Source organism: Phascolarctos cinereus, unplaced genomic scaffold (genome assembly GCF_003287225.1).
Source record: "Phascolarctos cinereus isolate Bilbo 61053 unplaced genomic scaffold, phaCin_HiC Scaffold_4;HRSCAF=312, whole genome shotgun sequence".
In the NCBI taxonomy this organism is placed as follows: domain Eukaryota; kingdom Metazoa; phylum Chordata; class Mammalia; order Diprotodontia; family Phascolarctidae; genus Phascolarctos; species Phascolarctos cinereus.
In genome coordinates, this window is record NW_027555847.1 from 654,586,731 (window position 1) to 654,601,206 (window position 14,476).

The following is a 14,476-nucleotide window of genomic DNA, read 5'->3' on the forward strand; positions in this document are numbered from 1 at the left end:
ACGTATTATGAGCAGGTAAGAATGCACAGGGACCATCACCTCCCTGGTCTTGGACACCAGGCCTCTGCTCATGTAGCTGAAGGTCCCATTAGCATTTTGGGTGACCCTATGACAGCTCTGATTCCTGTCAACTCTGCAGTCCACTAAAATCCCCAAATCTTATGATACTGACTGATACGCAGTAGAGTCAGTCCTCTCTTCTCTGCATGCCCCCAATCCTGGGAGCTGATGTGGTCTCTCTGGGGCTGCTGACCCCACCACCTGTCTCCCCCAAAAGGATTAGACCAGGAAGAAGAGGATCAGGAACCGAGAAACCCACAAAATGCACACACAAAACCCCCCAGACCTGTTTATTTCCTTGGGATGGGGAGAAACACATGGAGAGGTCCTCCCAAAGCAACCCAATCCAACTGTTGCTTTGGAGCACGTGTAGACCTCCCTTTCCCCTCCTCAGTCTCCCTGCCCCAGTCCTACTTCCTTCCAGCAGTAGGTACTGGCCCTGGGTAGTCCCCAGGTAGTATTGAAGTAAGGACTGCCAAAGGCTGTGGGAATGTCACCCTAAGAACTCTGGCCTGCAGGTAAGGCCCAAGTGAGAGTCCCAGCTCTGTTAACTCACTGTGTGACTTTGTCTTTTCCCTGCTCCAATACTGTTTTCCTTTTAAGAGATGAGGTTGGACTGGATGACCTCTAAGAGCCCATCCAACTGTATGTACATTTATAAAATTCTTCACCACAAACACGGAGGGGAATATTCCTCAGCTCCCTCTTGGTTTCAGTAAGCCCGAGGGATGAGGGGATAGGGATGGGGTCACTATTTCCAGAAGAGGACATTCCAAAAGAGTAACCAGCAGGGATAGAGGCCTAGGGAGAGCAGTGGGAAAAGCAGGGCGCCATAGAGGTGGTGGTCTAGGACACCTTGGGCCAGAGCGTTGAGGAACAGCTGCCAGCCCTCAGCAAGCGTCAAGGGTGCCTCCTGCAGCTCACGCCATAGGAAAAGGCTGCCCAGGAGGGTGGCCCCTGGACTCACCAGCACTAGTAACACTGCATACAGAAACCTAGGAAGGGGAAAAAGAGGCAAAATCAGGGGATGAGATTTCTAGGAAGGAGAGGTCCCTACGGGAGGGTGGGAGAGGCAGGGGGAGGGAATCCAGAAGCTGGAGAGTTCCCAAGTTGGGGGGGGGAGTTGTGAGGAAACACTAGACTGTGTAATAGGCTTGGGGTGGGAGCAGAGGGTAAATGGGGGCCCAGGTGGTTGATGGCATATGCAGACCTGGGTCCATTTGGCTGGGTGAGGGCAGCAGCGGGCACCATGGTAACAGCAAGCAAAAAGCCCAGAGAGAAGTTGAAGAGGGAGATACAGCCCAGCTGTATCGCCAGATAGAGCAGGCCTAGGAGCTTCAGGGCCATCCACCCACTATCTGGGCCTCGGGGCGTGCTGCTCACAACCCTGGGGACAAGGAGACATAGTTCAGAGGTTTCAGACCACGTGCTCCCATAATCTGAGCCATCCTATCCCACTACAAGTCTTACTCCCCCAATATTTCAACAGTAGGTGCTATAAGTCCCATCCCTGTAAAAGCTCACCGGTGGGTGCTGTGAGGCAAGGCCAGACCAGCCACATAGATGGCGAGCAGTGTGAGCACCACAGCCTCAGCCTCGGCCACGGGGAAGTGTTGGGCAGCCACATGCTGGCCCATGACAGGCAGTAGGTACAGGGCTAAACCAGTGGCCTGAGATATCAGCACAGGGGCCACCAGAGGGGTAAGAGCCACACCTCGAGCATCCTAGAAAGACACAGGGCATCAAAGTTACATACCTGGGAGAAAGTCACATCCTGGAGGTAGCAGGGAATCACAAGGAAGTATCATCACACTTGGGAATTACAGCAGAGGAACCACCAGGAAATCAGTATTAGAGTTGCTCTCCAGGGTATCCGGGGGAGGGAGGGAGGGTGGAGGGGTGTGTGTGTGTGTGTGTGTGTGTGTGTGTGTGTGTGTGTGCACGCACTCAAGGTGGGGGATGGAGTGCAACAGGAGTATAAAAAGACAGGACCCAAAGGGGAATGGCTGAGGAGAACAAGATCTCCTCCTCTTCAGGGCTACATTTCCAAGGACAATGGCAGGTTAGACCTAGTCTCTTCCCCCTGTCCACAGTGAACAACGCTTACCCCCCACCTCCCAGTTGGTTTTCCTTTGCTCTCACCTGTCCAATGGGTTGGGCAGGGCTGTGATTGGGGCCTAACTGCTCCTCAGGGCCGAAGTCCGCCTTATTGAGCTTCACCCACAGTTCCAGGGCATGATCCAGTCAAGGGCAATGACAGGACTAGGGAGATCCTTTTCACCCCCAACCCACTGGATCATGTAATTCCCAGCCTCTCCTGCTTTTCCCCTCCCTAGTTCATCTGGGGATGCTCCCTGAGACCCTAAGCAACCTCCCATTGCCACCTCTCCCCATCCCCAACACCTGGACACACAAGGAAGGATATCTTCAGGCCAGGGATGAAAAGTAGGAAGCCAATGGCGGGCATGTAGAGACCAATGGAGACGAAGCGTGACAGTGACGGCAAGAGGTAGAAAAAGTAGGACTGGTGCAGTCGCTCCAGAAGGTTGTTCAATTTGCGGAACATTCCCTCCAAGGTCCTGGGGAAGGAAGGTGGTCCGCTTAGTCAGCCATCCCCCAAGGAAGCCCCCTCTGACCTGGAGCCACAGCTCTCTGTGCCAAGATGAGGGTGAGCTGGGGTCGATCTTTTAAAAGCTGCCAGAGAAACGGAGAGGCAGCAGGATGAAATGGAAGGAGCACTGGGCCGGGGGTCGAAGGACCTGAACCCAAGGCCTGGCTTGTGCAGCTTGGGCCACATCAATTGCTCACGCTGCACTGCAGTTTCCTTGTCTGCACAGTGAGGGTTGGACTGGATCAGGGGTTCTTAACCTGAAGGTCTGTGACCCTGATTAGTTAACATTTTGATAACTGCATTTCAGTACTGTCAGTTTCATTTGTAAGCCTGCTTTTATTTTGTGCATTTGAAAGCATCTTTCTGGGATGACAGCCATAGCTTCACCAGAGGGTTCCAGGAACTACAAAGGTGGAAGACCCAGACAATCTCTAAGATTAAACACTGAGTTATCTTTAAAATGCAGAAGTGCTCTGTAAAATTCTGAGGGCTTTCTAGTTAAGAAGGGACTGGAAGCCTCCTTAGGGACAGCTGCAAGGGCTAGCCCACAGCCCATATTCAGAGGAGGGGTAGGTTCTCCCTTGCCTAATGCCAATCTCCCTTTCCAGCTTCATCTCACAATACTCCACTCCATGTTCCAGCCAAACCAGATTCCTCTCTGGCCCCCAAATATGCCTTTTTCTCTCCCCCATCTTGGCTCCATGGTTCACAGTGTTAATTCCCACCAGCTGTTAAAGCCCAACTCAAAAAACTCTTTTATGTAGCCTTCCCCGATTCCTCTCCCCTCCCTCCCCTGTCCATGTTGGTAATGACCTTACTGCTCAGACCTCACGCTATATTTTGCTGTGCAGTTCTCAAATACGCTTCTCATGCAATATGGTGCCCTATAGCTATCTGCACTGGTGGCTTACCCTCCTACTAGACTGGATGCTCTATCAGGAGCAGGGACTCCAGTTTTTCTAAATCTTGTATTTCTTCCAGCTTTGGGCATATGGCTCTGTACATAGTGGGCACTAAATTTCTGTTGGGTATATGTAGTGAGGGGAGGAAAGAAGAGGAGGGGAGGACCAGGCCATGAGACAGAAAAGAAGGCTTTTATCCAGAGACAAGGGGAAGGACAACCTCTGTCCCAGGCTGAAGAGAGGAGATAGAGAGGACAGTCTGGACCCCAGAATCCCTATCAGTTGTATACCCATGCTGCGTGTGGGTATGGGAGGAGCTATAGTGGCTAAGGAGGGGACAAAGGAACTTCTGAAGAATAGTGGAATTAGCCAGCTACTAAAAAGCTAGAGTGAGCAGAGAGAGGAAGGGAAGTGTGTACTTCATGGTATAGCAGAAGAATTTTTGCATTACTTATCTTGTTGTAAGAAGGGTATTTGTAATGTTTAGGGTTTTAGAAACATATTATGAAAGTGCCTCAGTTATCTGAGTAAGAGGAAGGCTGACAAAGAGGGACCCCAAGATCAGCTGACCTCTTTTGGTTACCTATCCCCCTGAAGGGATGCTGCCCATGTTACTCTTACTCCTTCCTAGCAACTTACTTGCCCACAGCAGTCATGTCATACTTATATTGGCGGAAGCTGTTGATACCACGTAGGGTGATGGCTTCTACATGGTAGCGCAGGAAAAGCCCATGGGGCCCATGAGGGCGGCCAGAAGCCTGACGCAGGACCATGAGCATCAATGTCTGCAGTCCATGCAGGGAGCCTCCCAGAGATGCCCAGTCTGAGTGTTGAAGCTGTGGAGGGAACACAGGGGTCAGTGGCCTAGAATACCCTCCAATACGGATGGCTGTGGCCAGCTATAGGGAAATACAGAGGTTTGGGGGTTTCCAGACAGGTATGAGTACCTATGGAGATAGCCCACTAAGACACCCCCAGGGGATCCAGGGAACCCAGTTTGGAAGCTGCATCTATGATAAAGCATAGTTTCAGGGGCCTAGGTCACCCCACTCCACCTTGGGGATACCCTGCTTAGCCTGGGCCACTATAAGGCAGCACAAGGCATCAGGGCCTAAATATCCCTAGCAGGAGTACTCCATCCGGCCCTAGCAATTAGAAGGGGAACACAGGGATTCAGAGGGCCAAGGGCACACTATCTAACCGAGATGGCTATAGGGAGACACAAAGGGGTTAAGGATGCCCACAGCAAAACTAGTCCATCTGGAGTATAGCAACTATGGGAGGAGCAAGGGAAAGCGGAGAGTCACAAGGGCACAGCAATGTGATATGGGGCCACAGGATCCAATAAGGTCAGCGGAAGGAGGCAATGTGTGTTAAGAGGAAGATTCCCACCTGAGACATATGATCTGGATGCAGTAGCCATAGCGAACAGAGGGGATGAGAGGAGATGGGTAATACCAGGTCAGAAAGTATGAGGGCAGAGATGGAAAGCCAGGATATACCCCACCCAGAACACCTTATGTAGCACTGACATCTATAGGATGACAGGGTGGCTGGAGGGGAGGACAGGACACCTCCCACCAGAACACTCTTATCCAGCCAGGGCAGCTATGTGGAGACAGGGTCCAGTACCACCTTCCCCTGCAGAGTGCAGAGCAGAGCCTCCTTCTGGCAGAAGGCATGGAAGAGATTGAGAAGGTCCAGGTTAGGGAGCTGCCCATTCAGGCCCTCCACGGCCACATCCAGGCTGGTGACCACATCACTATTCAGCTCCAGCGCCACTGCTGCCTGGATGGCCCCTGCGCGGCCCCGAAGTGCAGATGACTGCATCCCTGCAGGGAGGGGAAAGGAAGAAAGGGATGGCATCACAGTGGGACTCAGACCTGACATTACCAATATGACCTGGGTAAGTCACTTAACCTCTGGCCTCAGAGCCTCCTCTGAATGAAGGAGCTGAACTAACACTGTCTTAAAGCGGACTATGTAGGCTGCCTTAGAAAAAAGTCAGTTCCTCTTCACTGGAGATCTTCAGTTGGAGACTGGGGAATGCCTTTTAGGGATTCTGAAGAAGGGATTTTTGCTCAGAGATGGGTTGGACTAGATGACCACTGAGATCCCTTCAAGTTCTGGAATTCTGTGGTTTACCCTGGGTCTTAAGACTATATTCCCTAAATGATAAATGTTGGAGAAGATCTGGGAAAACTGAAACACTAATGCACTGTTGGTGGAGTTGTGAACTGATCCAACCATTCTGGAGAGCAATTCAAAACTAGGCCCAAAAGGCTATAAAACTGTACATACCCTTTGACCCATCAATACCATTTCTAGGGCTGTATCCCAAAGAGATCATAAAAACGGAAAAAGGACCCACATGTACAAAAATATTTGTAGCAGCTCTTTTTGTGGTGGCAAAGAATTGGAAATTGAAGGGATGCCAATCAATTGGGGAATAGCTGAACAAGTTGTGGTATATGAATGTAATGGAATACTACTATTCCATAAGAAATGATGAGCAGGCAGACTTCAGAAAAACCTGGAAAGATTTATATGGACTGATGCTGAGTGAAATAAGCAGAACTAGGAGAACACTGTGCAATGACTGATTTTGATAGACTTGGCTCTTCTGAGCAATGCAAGGATCTAAGACAACTCCAAAAGACTCAGGATGGGAAATGCTATCTACATCCAGTGAAAGCACTATGGAGTCTGAATGCAAATGGAAGCATACTATTTGCTCTCCTTTTCTTTTGTTGTTTTGTTTTATTTTTTCTTTCTCATGGTTCCTCCCATTACTTCTAATTCTTTTTTACATCATGATTAATGTGAAGATATGCTTAATATGAATATGTAAGTATAGCCTATATCAGATTGCACACCATCTTGGTGAGGGGGGAAGGGAAGGAGGGGAAGAAAATTTAAAACTCAAAATCTTATGGAAGTGAATGTTGAAAAAATAAAGTAATTATTAAAAAAGAAAAAAAGACTATGTTCCCTGGTGGACAAAGGATGGGATAGGGATCATATTTTTACTATGATGTGATAAGGGGAGCAAGAAGGTTATACTCATGGACTTAACATTATTAGTAAGAGAAGGGGTCTGTGGGAGTCTTATACAAGAAAGGAATCTGGAAGAGTACTAGGAGGTCCTACCAGTAATATTGACATCATGGTAGGCTTCTAGCCAGGCCTCTGTGCCCAGCAAGTCATGCTCCGTCACCAAGAAGATGATGTCCTTGGCCCAGTAAATCTGACCTAGGCAGAAGGGGAGGGGAAAAAGAAGAGATGGTAGGAGGCAGTCAGTTAGTAAGTAGGGCCTCTCCAGGGTAAACTTCATGGAGTCATTCCTGTTCCACACCCCAAGGGGCAGTCCCAAAGGCTTAACCCCTATCCTGGAGTCAGCTGCAGGATCCTTGGATCACTCTCCTTGGCTCACTTCCTTACCCACCCCCCATGCTCTTACTTCGGAAGTAAGCCGCCAAGGACAACAGCAGTCCCACTGCTTGGGCATTGAGGGTTTCAGGGCTGGAGGGCACAATGAGCACGAGTGACTCAGTGCTGGCTGCCCTTGGAGCTCGTAGGATCCCATACACGTTGGTACCTGACACCATCTGCAGAGAGACTAACACAGGTCACCATGTGGGAAAACAGACACATGGTGACACAGATTATTTTACTCATGACCTGCTCCCAACATTGTTACTGCTCTACTTCCCACTGTTGGAACCCCAATTATCCCCACCATGCTGTTCCTCTTCCCCACTCCCGTGGGCCTTTATAGTGACCTCCATCCTCCCCAAATGGCCTATACCGTATTTCCCTTGTATCTCATCTCCTCTGAGTGGTCCCCTCGATTACTCTAACAATGCTTTTTGAACCCATAGTAGACACTAAATTCCAAAGGGACTCCAAACTGTCTCCTCTATCTTCTGTAAGTGGTTCTTCTCTTCCCCCATAGTATCCCATCTGTTCTCCTGAATGACCCCACAGTGTCCCCTCCATCCTCCAACTGGCCCCTGCAGTACATATCGCTCGTGGGTCTCATCGGGGAAGGGCAATGTTCGGGAGAAGCTCTGGCTATAAACTTCCAGTCCCACAGAACGCATGGTCCGCTCCAGCCAGGCCACAGGCAAGCTTCTGGTTAGGGAAAGAGAGGAGAGGGTCAGATGCCCACAGACAAGACCTACAGAAACAATGGATCCCCCCACTGTTCCCTCTAAGAAGACCCCCCCAAATCTGCCCTCTGAAAGGAAACCCATGGCTGCATAACAATTGAAAAGGGGATCTTCCACAAGACTCAAACAGTTGTCTATCTGACCTGCTACTCACCCTGTTTTCCTGCGTTGGGCAATGAAATCTCTGGCAAAACTGATGGCATGTTCTCCACCCTCAAACTGCTCCTCCACCATAGTGGAACCCATAGCATTCTCTGATATGTATGTATTCTGGGTCAGTGGCGAAAAGGCCAGGCCCAGGAACCAAAACACACCAGCCAAATAGCTCACCACACTGGGAAAGAAAGAAGTTAGGCGACACTGAGACCCTGGCAACCAGCTGCCACACAGCTCACTATGAGGAATGACGTAAGTGCCAATCCTTTCTCCAAGGTTTCTTTCTCACCATTCACCTTGTAAGTGCCAAATCCAAGGAGTTCATCCTTCTAAAACCCAGGGTAGCAGGGGGTAGAGGGGAAAGGAAGGAAGCACCCCTAGGACCCAGGCCCCCAACTAATATATAACAGCTTCCCGGGGTGGGGTGTCACTCTTTCCTGCCTCTGCAGGAAACTCCCAGGGACTGAGAAATCTGGGTTTGGGAGGCAGGGAAAGAACTGGAAGCTGATGATATTTCTTTTGGGTCAGCATCTCTTACATGCACACATACAGGGCACATTGTATGTATGTTTAACCCCAGGTAAAGGGAGGCAGGGAGGAATGAGGATGGGACGCTGGACATGACCAAGGATGGTTAATGAGCCAGAAAGAAGGGAGCCATCAGATGGCTCAGGGTTGAGCAGGGTAGGACCCCTCACCAGAGTGGGGTGTTTAGGCGCAGGAGCAACCGTGCCAAGGCCCGACGCCTGTGTGAATCCAACAGGAGCCCCATAACCAGGGAATGAAGGGAACCTGGGCAAGGGAATCAGATGAGTGTAATCAGCATTTCCCACCACCAAGCACCCTAACATTCCTTGATTCCCTCACTCACCATCATCTCTTCCACCCCCAACAGGGACCTCCTTCTACCCCCATCCCAATGCAATGACCTGCCCAACATTTCCTACTAATCCTACTCAATGACCCAGTCATTGAGTCACACACACAATCAGACATAATAAGTCACATACACAATAAATGCCAGAGTTGGAAGGAGATCAAGTCCATCCTTCTCATCTTACACATGCGGAAACTGAGGCTGAGAGAGGTAAAGGGATTCACCACAGACCACATGATTAATAAGTGGCACAGCCAGAACTTGAACTCAGGTCTTCTAATTCCAAGTGCAGGGCCCTTTGCACAATACCATGCATCCTCTGCCACACACAAGTATAGAGTCAGATAGATACAATTCCGTACCCCCACACATATAGCATCTTCCCCTTTAAGACTTACGGGCACACACAGTCACACACACACAATCACACAAGTCGCGACCCACAGGCACACAGTCACCCAGACACACAGTCATACATAATCCCATACCCAGATAGCATCCTCCCCTTCAAGATTTGCCAGCACATGAAATCACACACATACACACAATCATACACGGTATCACACCTCCCATTTTCTCCTACAAAATCTATAGGAACACACAACCACATGCCCATATACAAAATCTCACACATGAAGCACCCTCCCCTCCAAGATCAGCCTGCATATGCAATCACTACATGATCACACACAATCTCACACCCAAAATATGGTCTCCTGCAGGATCTGGGGGAACCAAGCATATGAGCCTGCGCAAGGGTTGGTGTGTGTGTGTGTGTGTGTGTGTGTGTGTGTGTGTGTGTGTGCCCAGAACATTCTCCCCTGCAGTAACTGCGGAACCGGAGCATGCGCAGGTGTACCCGACACACAAACACACAATCTCACACGCAAAGCATCCTTTCCTGCCAGCTCTGCAGAATGCAACTATATGAGCATGCGCAGGCATGGGACAGACAGATACAGACATACACACCACACAATCTCACACCCAAAGCATCCTCTCCTGCAATATCTGCGGGAACAAGAACATTTGAGCATGCGCAGGTGAGACAGCGAGACGGACAGACAGACGGAAGGACGGGCAGACAAACAGACGGACGGACAGACAGACAGAATCTCAAACCCAGAGCATCCTCTCCTGCAAGATCTGAGGGAACGTGAGCATGTGAGCATGCGCAGGTGTGCGCCCTAGACACCGAGACAGACACACACAGACACACACCCACACCACTCACTCACTCACTCACTCACTCACTCACTCACACATAGAGCATCCTCCCCTCCCAGATCCGCCTGCCCACGCAATCACACCCACGATCACACACAATCTTGCACCCACAGCATCTCCTGCAGGAGCCTCGGGCACATAGTTACCTCCTCATGAAGATTTCCTCATACACACCATTTGACACACAGAAATCTCCACTCTGGATGCGCACCATACACGCGCGAGCGCCCGCATACACACACATGCACACGCACACGCGTGCATACACACACACACACAAAATGAATGAAGGACACGGGACGATGGACGCACCCACACCGCCCCCAGCCCAGCTCACAGCCGCCTTTGCTTCTCAGTCACCAGCCTCGGGACACGCCCATTTCCGCCCAGTATTCCCTAACTTCCGGGACGCGGGCAGAGCACTTTGGGAGTTGTAGTCCTTTGGCGTAGGCGCCTCTGCTGGACTTTCTGAAGGAGAACGCGGGGAGGCGCCCGCTCCTTCTCTTCTCCGAGCTCTGGTCCTCCTTCCTCTTGCCTCCTGCCTAGCCATGAAATCCTCCTATCCTCATTCCTTTCTCTTCACTACCTCTAGTCCATCCTTCACCCTGTTGCCTGAGTAATCTCTCTACGGGCACTCTGTTGCCTCTTTTATCCGCAGGTATTTAAAACCCTTCACAACATAGCTCTGACCCGTTTTTCCAGGCTTATTGCACATTACTGTGCTTCACACACATTTCCCTCTGGCCATATTGGCCTACTAACTGTTCCTAAATCTTATAACATGGCATATTCCACTCCCATGCATTTGCACAGCCCATCCTTGGAATTTATTCCTTATTACCACCCCTCAGACCCTTGTATCCTGCCTATCTTTAAACCCTATTTTACCATCCTCCTCCTCAAAGCACCAAGTACCTGTATTCATGTTGTAACTCTACTCCTCTCCCCCACCCCAAGTAGAACTGCAAGCTCATAGAAGGCAAAGACTGTTTCCTTTTTGGATCCCCAGCATCCAGCAGTGACATGTTGGTTTAACTAACATGTCATTCATCGTTGTCCTTATTCACTGTTGTATTTATGTTATTCCTCTACTTAAAACTCTTCCTTAGCTCCCTACAACCCATCAATTAAAGTATACACTTCTTAGCCTGGCATCCAAATTCCTTCAAAATGTGGGTCCAACATAAGTTTCCTGCTTTTCTCACTCTAATCACTCCATTTCAGCCAATTGACATAGCTGTTCCTGGATCTTGTAGAGGCAACTCATCTTAATGCATTTACTCCTGTCCCCCATGACTAGAATGGGTCCCCTCACCCCCAGCTCTATCTATCAGAATCCCTTCTTTCCTTCTATGTCCAGGTCAGGCGTCATCTCTTTTCAGGGCTTTGCACACAGTAGGCACTCCCAGAGCACTTTACTTGGACCTCTTCTCTGCACGTAACCCCTTCCCCCACAGATCAGTTACTTACATACATCTCCCTCCTCCCCTATTAGACTGTCAGCTCTTTGAGAAACTGGTCATCCTTCACCTCTGTATCTCTCCCAGTCTCACACATAGTACGCACTCAGATGTTTGTTGGAGTCTCTGCCTTTCTCCAAGGCACAACTTAGATGTTATTTCCTTCATAAAGTTTCCACCCATCTCTTTCTCTTCAAGCTTTTTTTCTTGGAGGTGGTTGAGGACTGTCTCTGTGGCATTGTAATATACTATCTTTCCCTGTCATGAATCATGTGATCTCTCCTGAAGATAGTGCATGGTGTTACCCAGTTAGTGATTAAATCAGAAGGTATAACTAAAAGCTGCTTTAATTAAAAGGTTTAATGATTTGTCTAGGATTCCATGGTGAACTTGGCTGGAATTGCAACCTAGATAAATGGACTTTGTCTAGAATGCCTGGTTAGGTTAATCAATCCCAGATCAGCAGGGATATGTTCCAAGAAGAAGGATACCATTATCTATTCAGGTAAGGCAGAACAAAGATGCTCCAGGACCATAGCAGGAATTAATATAGGTCAAATAAAAATGAAGAAATGTTAACTGATCAGGATAGTTTAGGAACCTCTAAAGCCACTCACTCTGGCTACCGGGTAAAATTCTTTTAGCTATTCACTGATCATGTGCATCTTACTTTCAGAGCCAGACCTAGGGCAGATAAGTAGAACTTTTGCTCAGGTGCTGAAATTTAGAAGGGGACTACTACTTCCCGAACTTGGTAACAGATAATTTAGCTACTACCATCACATATTTTTTACCAATTTATTTATTCAACTGTTTTTAAAAAATAATTTTTATTTTTTATGAATCTAAACACCAAAAAAAAGCATTCCCATATACACAGTATAACATTAAATAAGTACTGAATATGAAAATACTAATATCCATTTCATCCTTGAAAAAAAAAGGGCATACAATAAATTCCACAATATTTTCAAAACTGTCCTCTTGCCCATGCTTCCTTTTGTTCTCTTCTGTGCATTTAAAAAAAAAGTTTCAATGGCTCTTTTAATTTGGCATCACTATTGCTAATCTTTAACTCTATCCTCCAAATAAAAACCAAGAGAAAAAAAGGAAAGACAACTCCTTGCAATAAGTATGGCCAAGCAAAACGAACCCACATAGTGACCATGTCCAAAAACGCATGTCTCTTTTTTGCACTTTGTGCTCATCACATCTCTGTCAGAGGGCAGATCATATGTTTCATCGTAGGTCCTCTAGAGTCATGGTTGGTCATGGTATTGACCAGAATTCTTAAGTCTTTCAAATTCGTTTTTCTTTACAGTTGCTTTTTTTTTTAAAAATAAATTGATGTTTTGGTTTTTTTTTCACTTCCCTCTACATCAGTTTCATACTACCCAGGAATCTCTGAAATTTTCTCTTTTCATATTACACAGGACAATAGTATTCTATTACATTCATATAAACTTTTTTCACCTATGCCTCAATTGTCCCAGAGGCAATCTAAGACACCCCCTTAAAAGTCTACTTTTTATTTCCCCTTTTAGTTTCCCTCCTCCCCCCTTCTCAAGAATAGGAAATTTGCTTACAGCTAGCTATTGCCTCCATGACTTCATCCTTCCTTTTAAGTCTTTCTCCCTATCCTTGGTTTTTTTTTTCCGTTAAGTTTGATATATTTCTACATCAAATATTGCATGTATAGGACGTGTGTCCAATCCTGCTTCGTCTGCTTCAGATAAGTGAGGTTCATTTGATGCTTGCTCCTGCTTCCCTTCTTCTCTTTGTATATTCTTTCTTCTTATTCACCCCAATTAGGAGAAATAGCAAATTCCACTCCCTTATTCCTCTTTTCTATACTAGTATATTCCTTTTAACCCTTCTTTTTATTTCCCCTTTTTAAACTCAAACAGAACCCATCCACCCCTCAGGATGTTTTTTCTTAAAACCTCTCAAAATCCTTTAAAGACACAAAGGTTCTGAAGGGGCTCTTGTTTCTTCTCTATTAGAATGTTAGCACTACATCATCAATTGGCCTCTTCCAATTGCTCACATAAATTTACCTTCCTAGGTTTTCTTGGACTTTCGTATTTGTATTTCAGAATTCCTTCTCAGCTCTGGTGTTTTTCTCAAAGATTCTTGAAAGTACTCTGTTTCATTAATGGTCCACTTCCCACTCCCCTGCCCACCCTCTTCATGCCCTATGATTATGCTCAGCTTTACAGAGTAAATTATCCTTGGTTGTATGGTCATATCTCTTGCTTTTTGCAGTATCATATTCCAAGATCTCCTCTCATTTTTAGTAAAAAGTTTCCAGATCTCGTGTGATCCTGACTGTGGTTCCTTGTTACTTGAACTCTTTTTTAATGGATGCCTGCTATATTTTTCCTTTGATGTAAAAGCTCTAGATTTTGGTCATGACATTCCTGGGACTTCTCCTTTAGGATTCCTTTCTGGAGGTGATCAGTGAATCTTTCTATCTTCATTTTACCCTTTGGTTCTAACAGATCTGGGCATTTTTCATTTACGATTTCTTGAAATATAGTGGGGATTTTAAAAAAATCATGGTTTTCAGGGAATCCAATGATTCTTCAAGTCTCTCTCCTTCACCTTTCCCCCATGTCAGTGTTTTTAATAGATGTTATGTTTTCTTCCACTCTTTCAGTCTTTTGATTTTGTTCTATTATTTGTTGCTGTCACATGGAGTCATTTTGTTTGCTCTGTTCTAGTTTTCTGGGAGCCCATTATTTGGATAAAGTTCACCACTTTGTCTTCTAAGCTATTCATTCTTTTAATTCTTTCCTCCAGAGCTTTTAATCTTTTACGTATTTATGTAATCCTTGTGGAATATCCATTTTCATTTACACACTGCTTGACCTTATTATGAAGTTACTTGTTCCTTTTTGGGATCCCTAGATCTATAATAATTTTTGTAGTGATTGGTGTTTTCTTTGATTTACTCATCTCTCCAGCTTTAGTTCTTGAATTGAAGCTCTGTGCCAGGGCTGAGTTCTGCA

The 14,476-nt window shown here is 47.2% G+C and overlaps 1 protein-coding gene across 5 annotated transcripts; it reads right to left on the minus strand.

Moving 5' to 3' along the window:
- Window positions 1-333: 333 nt before the first annotated feature.
- Window positions 334-10,426, minus strand: GPAA1 (glycosylphosphatidylinositol anchor attachment 1). 5 transcript variants are annotated; one of them, XM_020995139.2, is made up of 14 exons: window positions 10,318-10,391; window positions 8,912-9,097; window positions 8,600-8,693; window positions 7,900-8,079; window positions 7,596-7,707; window positions 7,034-7,181; window positions 6,724-6,825; window positions 5,209-5,405; window positions 4,213-4,409; window positions 2,486-2,639; window positions 2,203-2,295; window positions 1,585-1,784; window positions 1,271-1,447; window positions 334-1,055 (listed from the first exon to the last, which is right to left on the minus strand). In XM_020995139.2, exons 2-14 carry the CDS (start codon window positions 9,012-9,014, stop codon window positions 812-814), a joined length of 2,001 nt encoding a protein of 666 aa, XP_020850798.1. In that variant the 5' UTR covers window positions 9,015-9,097; window positions 10,318-10,391; the 3' UTR covers window positions 334-811. The 5 variants fall into 5 exon arrangements, with proteins under 5 accessions (XP_020850798.1, XP_020850799.1, XP_020850802.1 ...); XM_020995140.1 differs by having other exon boundaries at window positions 10,343-10,366; XM_020995143.2 differs by lacking the exon at window positions 8,912-9,097 and having other exon boundaries at window positions 10,343-10,426.
- Between the last annotated feature and the right edge of the window lie 4,050 nt (window positions 10,427-14,476).

Excerpts from the sequence above, each read along its gene's own strand:
- GPAA1 (XM_020995139.2), bottom strand. The coding sequence starts at position 9,014 with ATGTGGTCTGTGGTGAATCCCTTTACCTCTCTCAGCCTCAGTTTCCGC. Across the intron at positions 5,406-6,723 it reads CCATGATGTCAATATTACTG|GGATGCAGTCATCTGCACTT; the intron begins GTAGGACCTCCT and ends CCCTCCCTGCAG. Across the intron at positions 2,640-4,212 it reads GACATGACTGCTGTGGGCAA|GACCTTGGAGGGAATGTTCC; the intron begins GTAAGTTGCTAG and ends TTCCTTCCCCAG.